Raw genomic sequence first — 14,003 nt, forward strand, 5'->3', positions numbered from 1 at the left:
GCTACTTGGGGGACTGAGGCAGGAGAATCGCTTGAACCTGGGAGGCGGAGGTTGCAGTGAGCTGAGATCATGCCACTGCAGTCCAGCCTGGGCGACGACAGAGCAAGACTCCATCTCGAAATAAATAAATAAGTAAATAATAAAATAAATAAATAAGTAAATAATAAAATAAATAAAATGCACTGTTCAGTGGTTCTTAGTATATTCAAAAGTTGTGCAACCATCATCACCATCTACTTCCAAAACATTTTCATTGCCCCCAAAGAAACCTTGTACTCATTAGTAATCACTCCCCGTTATCTCCTCTCCACCTAGCGCCTCGCATCTACTAATCTACTTTCTATCTCTATGAAATTACCTATATGGGACATTTCGTATAAATACAATCAGACAATATATGGCCTTTTGTGTCTGACTTCTTTCACTTAGTATAATGTTTTTCAGGTTTATCTATGTTACTTGTATTAGTACTTATGTCCTTGTTTTCAAATAATATTCTACTGTATAGATACACTACATTTTGTTTATCCATTCATCAGTTGATGGATGTTTGGGTTGTTGCCACTTTATGGTATGTTATGCTGCCTTGAGTCTCTTGACAGACTATAACCTTTATTAGACAGGGACAATATTAATGAAATTTAATGGAATAAATGGATTTGGATGAGAAGTATTTATTTTAGGCAGATTTAAATAATGACATTGATTTTAAAAGTTTCTGTTTAGTTCTGTTACTTATACTTGAATTACCTAATAATTTAATTCAATGAATGTTTACCTTGTCCCATTTTCACTGTCTTACAATAGCCCTCAATGTGCAGATTATCCATTAACCCAAAAAAGCCATTTCATATCTGTTAGTTGACTGAGACTCAGCTAAGTAAATTTGCAGCAATTTATTTCTAGTTCTTTTTAGAAAGACCCTAAACCTCTAAAACTAAGCCATATTTCCAGTGGCTGATAGTATTTCTTTGCTTTGTTCATGTTACTTTCCTACTTTTGGCATTGAAAATTAATTATTTATTTTGTCTTGAGATGGAGTCTTGCTCTCTTGCCCAGGCTGGAGTACAGTGGTGTAATACCAGCCCACTGCAACCTCTGTCTTATGGGTTCAAGCAATTCTCCTGCCTCAGCCTCCCGAGTAGCTGGGATTACAGGCGCGTGCCAATGCAGCTGGCTAATTTTTTGTATTTTAGTAGAGATGGGGTTTCACCATGTTGGTCAGGCTGGTCTCAAATCCCTGACCTCAGGTGATCTTCCTGGCTCGGCCTCCCAAAGTGCTGGGATTACAGGCGTGAGCTGCTGCACCCAGCCTGAAAATTTAAACTGCTCTATGGATATAGGGAAAGGGATGTGAAAAGGGGAAATAAATTAATAGAGATGGTGACAGCTGCATTGACGTTGCACCTTGGAAATTGTCTTAGAGAAAATTATGGGCCAATGATTGGGTAACAGATTTAACATTGGGATTAGGAATGCCCACAGCTACCCTTAGGTTCAGTAATTTGTTGGGAAAACTCACAGGGTTCTACATATAGTTTGACTCAATACTATTATTTATTACAGTGAAAAAATACAAAGCAAACTCAGCAAAGGGACAGGGTATATGGGGCAAAGTCTTAGGAAACCAGGTGCAAGATTCTAAGTCCTTACCCATTGGTGTCACTCAGTGCTTCATTCCTCCAGCAGCTAGTCCACACATGTGAAATGTTGCCCACCAGGGAACCTCACTAAAGACTCAATGTGCAGCGTTTTTATCGGGAGATTGTCACATAGGCACGGTTTGCCTATCATGTACCCAAGTTCCAGAATCTTCTTACGCCAGATCTTCCTCAAAAGAAATTATAAAATAATATTCCAGAATCCTAGAAAGAAAGCATTTGTTCAGATTAAATCATATTGTTTGCACAGATAGTTTAGGCACAGTGAACCATTCTTAATAGGGAATGTTAGAAACCCTCCCAACATCCTAATCCAAATCCCTGTAAGCCAGCCAACCTTGTAAGTAGGACTTTCAAAAGATAACAGTATCAATCCTGTTATATAAATTTTCTGTAGCACCATCTCATACCAATCATAAACAATTTTGATCTAGCCCTTGAAAAGATCCTGGATTTAGTTAGCTTCTCTTTGTTTGTTTGTTTGTTTGTTTGTTTATTTTGAGTTGGAGTCTCCACGTTGCCCAGGCTGGAGTGCAGTGGTGCAGTCTCGGCTCACTGCAACCACCGCCTCCTAGGTTCAAGCGATTCTCTTGCCTCAGCCTCCTGAGTAGCTGGGACTACAGGTCCGTGCCACCAAGCCCAGCTGTTTTTTATATTTTTTGGTAGAGAGGGAGTTTCACCATGTTGGCCAGGCTAATCTCGAACTCTTGACCTCAGGTGATCTGCCCACCTTGGCCTCCCAAAGTGCTGGGATTACAGGTGTGAGCCACTGCGCCCAGCCTTAGCGTCTCTTTTTTTTAGAGTATATGAGGATTTGTTGCTGCACCAATGCTTTAGGTGATAGTTTCCATATTTATAAAATGAGGATAACTGAAACTCAGTGAAGTTAAATGATTTGCCATGGTGTGATACCTAATAATGGAAGAGAGCTGGAATTTAGATACATGTATTTCAGCCCTTAAATTTAGACCTCTTAATAGTCTACAATGGATGCGTGGAAGAAGCAAATTTTCTACATCAGATATTTCAGTCATGCATTTTGAACATTGATTAAGAAGGACATGTCTATTGGCTATATTTCACTTCAATTGGTGACCTGGTTTCTTCAGCTCTGGGCAGGGCTTTTTAGCATTAAGAATGTATAGTTTTTTTCTTTTCTTCCCCAGGAAAATCTAATGTAATGGATGCACTTAGTTTTGTAATGGGAGAGAAAACAATTAATTTAAGAGTGAAAAATATTCAAGAACTCATTCATGGAGCACATATTGGAAAACCTATTTCTTCTTCTGCAAGTGTAAAAATTGTATATGTGGAGGAAAGTGGTGAAGAGAAAACATTTACAAGGATTATCCGAGGTACTTTTTATAAAATTTTTTTTCATTTTATTTTTCAAGAGTCAAGTAAGATTGCCCGTTTTTTCTTTTTTTGGAGGGTATGGTTTATTATTCTACTGGCATAATGAGCTAGAGTTCTTTTTTTCTCTTGCATAGCATATCTCAGAAGCAAGTAACAACCTGTTTGATTCGCCACATAATTCTCCAATTATGTCTGCTTTTCCTTAACAGACATAATTGTTCAAATCCCCCTACTGTCAAATAACATTTTAAAATCTGGATATTTAGTTAAGATGAAGGAGGGAGTACCTTGAAGACAGAGAAATCATAACATTTATTCTTGAAGTTCTTTATGTTTATCAGTTTTTCTTAGTGATGAACAAATTGTATGCACATTTTTGGCTTTTATAGACAGTTTTTTCTACCACCAAAAAGCAACTTGAGTGAAATGTTTGAATTTGTGTGTGTGTATATATATATTTACAGGAAAAGGGCGAGGATTGGGGAAAGAGGAAGAAATTTTTTTTAAAGGTGTGGATGGATAAGAGACCAGTAGTTGAATTATTTGAGCCTTTGATCAGTTGTTTACATGTGATGGGGGTAGAGGCAGAGTCATTCATGCCTTAGGCTAGCTCAGTGAATCTGCATTTTTATGTAAGATAATATAGGCTGGGCATGGTGGCTCACGCCTGTTATCCCAGCACTTTGGGAGGCCACAGCGGGAGGATTGCTTGAACTCAGGAGTTGGAGACCAGCCTGGGTAACGTGGTGAGACCCTGTCTGTACAAAAAATTAGCTGTGTGTGGTAGCGTGAGCCTGTAGTCCCAGTACTTAGGAGGCTAAGTTGGGAAGATCACTTGAGTTTGGGAGGTCTAGGATACAGTGAGCCGAGTTTGCGCCACTGCACTCCAACCTGGGCAACAGAGCAAGACCCTGTCTCAGAAAAAAAAAGATAAAGATAGGGCAGAGGAGACAATCAGATATGCATTTATCTCAGATGAGCAGAGGGATGACTTTGAGTTCTGTCCTTTGTCCTGTACATGTGAAGATAAGCTGTCATTTTATATTGTCAGGTTGAAATTCAACAGAACTGTTTTAGGGTAAAGATCTTGGGGCCCACAAGGAATTTCCCTGTGGGTAAATTGTGAAGGAGGCATGCAGTTGTTGTTGTTGTTGTTTAATCTTTACAGCTACCTTATTTAGGAACAAAATAGGAGGCAAGTTTGCATGACCTAGTTTCCAGCTCAACTTTTCCCTTTGGCTTAGTGAGTTGGGAGTTCTGAGATTTATTTTCCTTTTACATCCTGACTCGGATATATGCTCCTTCAGATCAGAGACTTTCATGTGTTTTGTTCGCCACTGTAAAATAGACCTTGACATGTAATAGACACTTAATATTTGTTGACTCATTAAATGCATTTATTCCCATGTAAAAGTAATTTTATTAAACTTTCAATGGATTTTGAGATATATCTGGTATTTATATATTTTTTAACAGGCTTTTTATTCTTTTATTTTAGGGGGATGCTCAGAATTTCGCTTTGATGATAATCTTGTGAGTCGTTCTGTTTACATTGCAGAGTTGGAAAAGATAGGCATAATAGCCAAAGCACAAAATTGTTTAGTTTTTCAGGTAAGTAGCTGTAGTAGTTTATTTGATTCAGAATTTTGAAAACACATCACTATATTTTTTATGTTGGTGTGCATTACTGTTTTTAAAAGGGAACTGTAGAGTCAATTTCAATGAAGAAACCCAAAGAAAGGACACAGTTTTTTGAAGAAATCAGCACTTCAGGAGAGCTTATAGGAGAATACGAAGAAAAGAAAAGAAAGTTACAAAAAGCCGAAGAGGATGCACAGTTTAATTTTAATAAGAAAAAAAATGTAGCGGCAGAGCGCAGACAGGCAAAATTAGAGAAGGAAGAGGTAAGATGTCATGAAGATGTAACCATTAAGTATTGGATACCAAATTTTCTATATTAGAATCACTAGATATGGGCTTGGGGTTACCAAGAAGATTAATTTAATAGTATAAGACAATTAAAGCCCAATATTCATTAAGATAAACTTTTTTATGTATTTCCCACTATTTGGGTTTTTCTTTCCGAATAGGCAGGACAGCCTAAACTAGAAAAATGTCTGATTTTCCCAACTGAAAACAAGCTTGAGGGGTTTTTGTCTTATGTAGCAAAGGCTCTCAGATGTTTGGATATTAAAACCCTTATGCTCTTAAAAATTATTGAGGACCCCAAGGAGTTTTTGTTCATATGGGTTATATCTATTAATATTTATTGTATTTGAAATTAACACTGGAAATTTAAAAACTGTTTTAATGATCCCTGTAAAAATAGCAATAAACTCATTACATGTTAACATAAATAGCATTTTTATGAAAGATGACTATATTTTCCGAAACCAATAGACATTGTTTTACCACTTTTATAATTTCCTTAATGTCTAACTTAATAAAAGACAGCTGGATTCTCATAAACACTTCTATGTTAAATCTTACTTATGATAAGACCCAGCAATTTTATCCACACTGTCAGTGCAAGTGTCAACACATTGAAATAGACAAATAAAGTCTTAGTATTACTATGAAAATAATTTTGCTTTCAAGGACCCCCTGAAAGTGTCTTGGGAAGCTCCTAGGAGGCCATGGCCACATTACATGCAAATGTATCTCTGTACATTTCTTGGGCCGCTTCACAATGCCTAATATAGTACCTTGTCTTCGGTTGTAGTTAAAGTGATATTTTTGAAACTCAAATCAGATCCTAACTTTCCATGCATAAAACCTTCCAGTGCAGTGCTTCTCACTGCACTGATAATGTTGTCTCTTATAAAGTGTACTGGTCTTGTCCCTGTTTACCTCTTGAACCTTAACTTCCTGTGCTTTGCTGCCACATTGACCTTTGTTATGTGTTGAACACAACAAACTTCTTTCTATTCTGGGATTTTTGCTATTTCCTCTGCCTAGATAGCTGTATGCCTGATTTTGCATACCTGGTAGTCTCTCTTTCATGTTTTTATTAAAAAGCCATTTTCTCAGGTAGGCATTTACTGTTCATTCCTCCAATCTAAATTAGCACCCTTTCCCTTGTACTAGCACATTGCCCTATTTTGTTTCTTTTGTAGCATTTATTGCTGTATAAAATTATCTTGTTTATTATTTGTTTGTTTGTCTGTCAACAAAGAGTCAAACTCTGTAAAATATTTGAAGAGACTTATTCTGAGCCAAATATGAGTGACCATGGCCTGTGACACAGCTCTAAGGAGATCCTGAGAACATGTGTCCAAAGTGGTCGGGCCACAGCTAGGTCTTATACATTTTAGGGGCTATAAGACATCAGTCAATGCTTGTAAGATGTACATTGGTTCATTCTGGAAAGGAGGGGGAGTGGGGCTTCCAGGTGGATTCAAAGATTTTCTTTCTTTTTTTTTTTTTTTGAGACGGAGTCTTGCTCTGTCGCCCAGGCTGGAGTGCAGTGGCCGGATCTCAACTCACTGCAAGCTCCGCCTCCTGGGTTTACGCCATTCTCCTGCCTCAGCCTCCCGAGTAGCTGGGACTACAGGCACCCGCCACCTCGCCCGGCTAGTTTTTTTGTATTCTTTTTAGTAGAGGTGGGGTTTCACCGTGTTAACCAGGATGGTCTCGATCTCCTGACCTCGTGATTTGCCTGTCTCCGCTTCCCAAAGTGCTGGGATTACAGGCTTGAGCCACCGCGCCCAGCCTCAAAGATTTTCTTATTGGCAGTTGGTCAAAAGAGTCTTATATAAAGACCTGGAGTCAACAGAAAGGAAATGTCTGGGTTAAGATAAGGGATTGTAGAGACCAATGTTCTTGTTATGCAGATGAAGCCTCCAGGTAGCAGGCTTCAGAGAGAATAGATTGTAAATGTTTCTTATCAGACTTAAAAAGGTATTGGACTCTTAGCTGATTGTCTCCTGGTTTGGGAAAAGAGGCTTGGAAAAGGGAAAGGGGATTCTTTACAGAATGTAGATTTTTCCCCACAAGAGACAACTTTGCAGGGCTATTTCAAGATACGGCAAAGAAACATATTCGCAGTTAAAATATTTTAATTTCCTTCCTTTTCTGTCATGTGATACTATGCCAGCATCAGGTTGGAAAGTAAGCTATATTATATAGGGTTGAATAAAACCCCTCTGGCCAAGCGTGGTGGCTCACGCCTGTAATCCCCACACTTTGGGAGACGGAGGCGGGCGGATGACTTAAGGTGAGGAGTTTCAGACCAGCCTGGCCAACATGGAGAAACCCCGTCTCTACTGAAAATAGAAAAATTAGCCAGGTGTGGTGGCACATGCCTGTAATCCCAGCTACTCAGGAGGCTGAGGCAGGAGAATCACTTGAACTGAAAAGGCAGAGGTTGCAGTGAGCCGAGATGGCACCACTGCGCTACTTTAGCCTGGGTGACAGAGTGAGACTCTGTCTCAAAAAAAAAAAAAAAAAAAAAATTCTCTGATGACACTTTGTAGAGCAGATTCCCCAGGCTCCTTAGATAGAAATTTGGGCAAGAGAAGAAAAAAGGTCAGAGTTTGGTCCTCGTATTTATTCTCTGACTTTTCTTCCTCTCTTCTCCCCATTAGAATAACTGGAATATAAACTGCATGAGAGCAGGGTTGGGCTGGGTATGGTGGCTTACATCTTTAATCCCAGTACTTTGGGAGGCCGAGGTGGGAGCATCCCTTGAGCCCAGGAGTTCGAGACTAGCCTGGGCAACATAGTGAGACCTCATCTCTACAAAAATAAGACTTAAAACATTTGCCAGGTGTGGTGGTAAGGGAGGAGACCACCCACACAGGAGGCTGAGGCAGAAGGATCTCTTGGGCCCAGGAGGTCGAGGCTACAGTGAGCTGTGATCGTGCTATTGCATTCCAGCCTGGGTGAGAGAACAAAACTCTGTCTCAAACAAACAAACAAGATCAGGGATAGTCTGTCTTATTTTCTGCTGTATTGCCAATGCGTAGACCAGTGCCTGGCACATAGTACTCGATACATATTTGAAGAAGTAAATGAAAAGTGGATGTTTCTTATTAGTGATGTTTCTCTATGTCTTCATATTTTCGAATGTGTGTATACATGTCCTTGGTTTTGTTAGTGGAAAGGAGTGGCAGCAGTGGAAATCAGACTGTAGTAATCACGATATACTGAATTGCAGAATTTAAACATTTTAAGGACAGTTAGAACAAAACAACTTCCTAATTGTTTTTTAAACATCCTAGCAGATAGCCTATTACTTGAAATACTTCCAGTATTGATTAGGAGCTCCTCTTGAGGTAGTCTGTTCCTTTATTTCTTTAATAGCACAGATGTTAAGGAAATTATTATTTTTCACATATAATTTAGCATTGTAAGAGTCCTGTTTTATCAGTAGAAAAACTACTTCCTGTAGTAGGAATTTTTCCTGGAGTCACTGAATTTAAAGTTGCTAGCACTTTATTAGTCATATCACACTCTTCTTTCAGTTTACAAAGGAGGAAGCTGATGCCAGAAATACTGATTGAGTTGTCAAGCTCACAGGTCCAGACAAAAGGGACCCAGGTGAATGCACGCCACTTCATTGTTCTTATCATCATACCACTGAGCACAAGAACACAACATCATTTACTGGTTTACTGGGTTATTTAAAAAGTATATTCAGAAACCCTCGCCAAATTATGCTACTTTTGGCAAGGATATTATGTCCTAATGACAAATAAAAATTTATTAATTTGTTGGTACAATAGTTGAGTTTATTAAAGGCCAACTTAAATATACTCCCTTTTAACTGCTGTTGAATTATACTCTTTTATAGGCAGAACGTTACCAGAGTCTCCTTGAAGAACTGAAAATGAACAAGATACAACTGCAGCTTTTTCAACTGTACCATAATGAGAAAAAGATTGATTTCCTGAACACCAAGTTAGAGCATGTGAAAAGGGATTTGAGTGTCACAAGAGAGTCTTTGTCTCATCATGAAAACATAGTTAAAGCCAGGAAAAAGGAACATGGAATTCTAACTAGACAACTACAACAAACAGAAAAAGAATTAAAGTGAGTTTTTAAAAGTTGATATTAACAATTGGGTTATATGTAGGTTGACAGAGGAAATAATGTAAGTGACACTTTGAAAATTGATTTTTAAAAATAAGCATTTTACTTTGGAATACTTTTAGATATACAGAAAAATTATAAAGATAGTACAGGCCAGGCGCGGTGGCCCACACCTGTAATCCCAGCACTTTCGGAGGCCGAGGTGGGTGGATCACAAGGTCAGGAGATTGAGACCATCCTGGCTAACATGGTGAAACCCCGTCTCTACTAAAAATACAAAAAATTAGCTGGGCATGGTGGCAGGCGCCTATAGTCCTAGCTACTTGGGAGGCTGAGGCAGGAGAATGGCATGAACCCAGGAGGTGGAGCTTGCAGTAAGCTGAGATCGCACCACTGCACTCCAGTCTAGGTGACAGAGTGAGACTCCATCTCAAGGAAAAAAAAAATAGTATAGAATGGTCCTGAAGTGGTGGTGGTTGTCTGGAGTAATACCCGAGGTTCATTGCCTTACACGAAGGAAATCAAGGATGCAGACCCACAAGGAGTAAGGTTAAGAGTGGAGGTTTAATAGGTGAAAGAAAGAGAAAAGCTTTCTTCCATGCAGAGAGAGGGGCTGCCGATCGGGTCTTCTGGTCCACAGCGAAGTACAGGAGGTTTTATAGATGTGCTTGAGGAGGTGGTGTCTGATTTAGGGCATGAAGGATTGCTCACACCAGGTATGCCATTTGCAGAGCACGTGAAGAACTGGTTAGGACTAGGTGTGCCATTTGCATAGTGCACAAAGAAGCTGGCCACCCACCCTAATTTTTTATTGTGCAGATTCTGTACCTGGCTGATACCATGTTGCCAACTTTTCTACTGTACACATGGTGACAAAGAAAAGGGAAGATGGAGCCTTCACGTTGAACTTAGCTGGCTTCTGGGTAGCCCTTTTCTGTTGGCTCAGCTGCTGGCATTCACTCGTACAAGCTTCCAGCTTGCTTATGTATGTTTGTAGCTTGACTTTTCAGGCTCCTCTTTGTTATAAAAGAAATGATTTGGGGGCTGCTTTTTGTTAAAAGGGAAGCTCTGCTGAGAACTCTCTTAACCTTTACTATCTGCCTAAATAATTTATTTTTTGCTCCTGTATCAGTCCCATATTCCCAACACTCAGTTTCTGCTATTAACATCTTACATTATTATGATACATTGTCAATTAATAAACTAATATTGATACATTAACTAAAGTCCATACTTTATACATATTTTCTCAGTTTTTGCCTAATGTCCTTTTTATGATCCAAAATGCCATATTACGTTTAGTTATATGTTTCCTTAGGCACCTTTTAGCTGTGACAGTTCTTGTTTTTGATGAGCTTGACAATTTTGAGGAATATTGGTCAGTTTTTTTGTAGAACATCTTTCAACTGGGATTTGTCTGATGGTTTTCTCATAATTAGACTGAAGATACAGACTGTGGGGAGGAAGACCACAGAAGTAAAATGTCATTTGCATTATATTCTATTAGAGTGTCAGTGTATTATATATGTCACATGACATTTATCGTATAGTATATCATATGTCATATCAACATGGTATCACTGTTGATGTTGACCTTGATCACCTGACTGAATGTCAGGTTTGTCATGTTTCTCCACTATAAGTTTTTCTCCCTTTTCATACTGCAGTCTTTGAGAGGAAGTCACTATGCATAGCCCACACTTAAGGAGTAGGGAGAGTTATGTTTTACCTTGAGGGCAAAGTATCTACATGATTTATTTGGAATTCTGCACAGATTTGTCTCTACTTGTTTATTTTTAAATTAAATTAATTGTTATTTACATCAGTATAGATTTATGGATATTTTACATTTGGGGTTATAATCCAATATTACCTTGTTGATTTTATTGCTTAGATTGTTCCTGCTGTGGCCACTGAGAACTCTTTGAGTTGGCTCCTGCATCCCTTTGAAATATTCTCATTATTGTGATTTTTTTTGGAGCTCTTCCTTACTTTCTAGAAGATAAGTATCTTCTAGTGTCATCTTGTATAAGGCAGTCCAAGCATCAGCTTGCCCCAACTTGTGTGAGCCTGCCCCAGGCTCTCCAAGGAACCCTGGTTCCTTTTATTGAAGAATGGTATTGGGAACCAACATCTAGGTGGTAGATGTGTTCGTTGTTACTGGAGTGTCCTTGCTTCTAGGCTTTCTCAGCTGTTGGAACTAGGAAATACGTGTGTATACTATTTATACACATAGCTATAAATATTTTCGTATGTGACCATCTATATTAAGCTAAACATGAGTTCATATTGATGTCTCCCAATTCTAAGCCATTAATCATTCTAGCCTTCTCTTGCTTATCTGTAACCTCCCACTTCAACAGTGGGAAATCTGGCTTCTACCATCTGCCATCCATTTGCTTAATTGTGCAATTCCAGTAATCATATGTAATAGTGTCAGAATTGTTAACCCATACCCCTTGGAAAGCATCTTTGTAACTATATGTTACAAAGTACTTATGTACAATTCTTCTGTTTTTAGTCTTACAGACTCCACTCATTTCTAGAATTTGGTCAGCATGTTTTCCTTCCACCACTTCAGTAAGGTTGTTTCTACATTTGTAATAAAGTTAGATTCTTTTATTGCATTCTACATTCCATCTAGGATCCCTTAGCCTCCTGAGTGATTCTTTTTTAATTTGCTTACATTAAGGTTCATTCTTGGTGCTGTAAAGTAGTATAGGTTTTGGCAAATTCATAGTGTCAAGTGTCTACCACTACAGTACCACTCTCAAAAGTGATCCTGTGCTTTATTCAACCCTCCCACTGACCTTGCTCAACCTTTGGCAACCACTGATCTGCTTACAGTTTCTGAAAGTTGATTTTAGGATTTCTTTTTTAAAGTGGTTTGATCAAAACAACTTCTTCCCTTTATATATCAAAGAAATGAAATTTTCTTTAAAGCAAATGTTTTTCCCTTTTCAGGTCACTTGAAACCCTTTTAAATCAGAAGAGGCCTCAGTACATTAAAGCCAAAGAAAACACTTCTCACCACCTTAAGAAATTAGATGTGGCTAAGAAATCAATAAAGGACAGCGAAAAACAATGTTCTAAACAGGAGGATGATATAAAAGCCCTGGAGACAGAGCTGGCTGATTTAGATGGTGCATGGAGAAGTTTCGAAAAACAGATTGAGGAAGAAATTTTACGTAAAGGGCGAGACATTGAACTGGAAGCCAGTCAGGTAAAAAAGGTCAACTTAGGGGAAATCTTATGTTTCTATTATTTCAGCTTCTTTGAATTAGAAAAAAATTTAAAAGATGACCTGTGTGATATTTTAAGAGATTATCCTCAGTGTAAATTGTGGGGATTTAAATTTTTCAGCCTGTATACAGAATCTAAATTTATTTATTTTTAATTTTAATTTTGTAGAGAGAGGGTCTCGCTCTGTCACTCAGGCTGGAGTGCAGTGGCATGATCATGATGCAGGATTTTTGTTTGTTTTTGAGAAGGAGTTTCACTCTTGTTGCCCACGTTGGAGTGCAATGGTGTGGTCTTGGCTCACTGCAACCTCCGCCTTCTGGGTTCAAGTGATTCTCCTGCCTCAGCCTCCTGAGTAGCTGAGATTACAGGCATGCGCCACCATGCCTGGCTAATTTTGTATTTTTAGTAAAGACAGGGTTTCTCCATGTTGGTCAGGCTGGTCTCAAACTCCCGACCTCAGGTGATTCACCCGCCTCGGCCTCTCAAAGTGCAGGGATTGCAGGCATGAGCCACCATGCCTGGCCAATGCAGGATTTTTCTCAGTCACTTTGTTAGCCAGAGACCCTCGGTTGGTGACACCCTTGCCCAGGCCTTGCTTCCAGGCCTTGCTTGGTCCCACATTCACTGCAGGAGACACCCCGTCCACTCAGCTTGCCAGGCTGCACCTAGCCTGCACTCTGGTGCAAATGCCACAGCTGCCATGGTCGCGTGTTAACAGCTCTGTCAGCCTCTTGGCCCACTCTGGCCCTCAGCTCCAGGGCTGACTCAGCCCTGCCACTGCTTCCTGTCATGTGGGGCGGCTGCCCTCTGCCAGCAGAGGGCAGAGGGCCACAGTGTTTCAGCCTTCTGTGTACTCATATTCAGTGGGTCCTGAGTTCTTGTCTTGTGTCTAAGAAGAATGAGGCTACACGGGCAATCGAAGAGTGAGGAAGGCAAAGAAGAATTTTATTGAGTAATGAAACAGCTCTCAGCAGAGAGGGGATGCAAGAGGTTGTCGTCCACTACCTGAAGTCAGGTGGTTTCTCCCCCAGTGTAGCTGGGTCTGGGGCTTTTATAGACTCACAATGGGGGAATGTGTGCTGATTGGTTTGTGAGTATGCATAAAAAGGCTAAAATAAAGGCACCACTCTAAAGTGGGTACAACAGTGTGAAAAGCCAATTAGGGAAGGGTAGGTGTATGTAAAATAGGTGATGGGTAGGGATCAATCAGAGGTAAGCACACCAAACAGGAAGAGAGGTTCTCAATCTTGTCTGGGGATTTACCCAGGACTTGTAGCTAGGCTTTAAACTGTCTTTGTCTTGAAGGTTTCACTGGGGGCCCACCCCTGTCTGCCTAGGATTTATCTGCCTCCTGCTGCTATCAATCATAGTTCACTACAGTGTTACTCCTGGGCTCAGTCTATCCTCCTGTCTACAGGTGCATGCTACCATACCTGGCTAATTTTTAAATTTTTTGTAGAGATGAGGTCACACTGTGTTGCCCAGGCTGGTCTCAAACTCCTGGGCTCAAGTGATCCTCTTGCCTCAGCTTCCCAAAGTGCTGGGATTACAGGCATGATCCACTGTGCCTGGCCTAAAAGACTGTTTAAAATAGAGCAACGAAAACCTCTATACTAAGGTCTCTGTCCAAAAATCTTAAAAGAGAAAGGAGAATCCAGAGAAAATGATGTATTTTTTCTACTTACATAGTCATAATTATTTTTGTATATA

The 14,003-nt window shown here is 39.6% G+C and overlaps 1 protein-coding gene across 3 annotated transcripts in view; it reads left to right on the forward strand.

Annotated features, from left to right (window-relative positions):
- Positions 1-14,003, forward strand: part of SMC1B (structural maintenance of chromosomes 1B) — a 63,873-nt gene that overhangs the window by 1,883 nt on the left and 47,987 nt on the right. For all 3 annotated transcript variants that reach the window (XM_050805819.1, XM_050805820.1, XM_050805821.1), the window contains exons 2-6: positions 2,828-3,016; positions 4,516-4,628; positions 4,718-4,921; positions 8,812-9,050; positions 12,015-12,273. In XM_050805819.1, the coding sequence (XP_050661776.1) occupies positions 2,828-3,016; positions 4,516-4,628; positions 4,718-4,921; positions 8,812-9,050; positions 12,015-12,273 (1,004 nt within the window). The remainder of the gene's footprint in view (positions 1-2,827; positions 3,017-4,515; positions 4,629-4,717; positions 4,922-8,811; positions 9,051-12,014; positions 12,274-14,003) is intronic.

The sequence above is a fragment of the Macaca thibetana genome, chromosome 10 (genome assembly GCF_024542745.1).
Source record: "Macaca thibetana thibetana isolate TM-01 chromosome 10, ASM2454274v1, whole genome shotgun sequence".
Taxonomy (NCBI): domain Eukaryota; kingdom Metazoa; phylum Chordata; class Mammalia; order Primates; family Cercopithecidae; genus Macaca; species Macaca thibetana.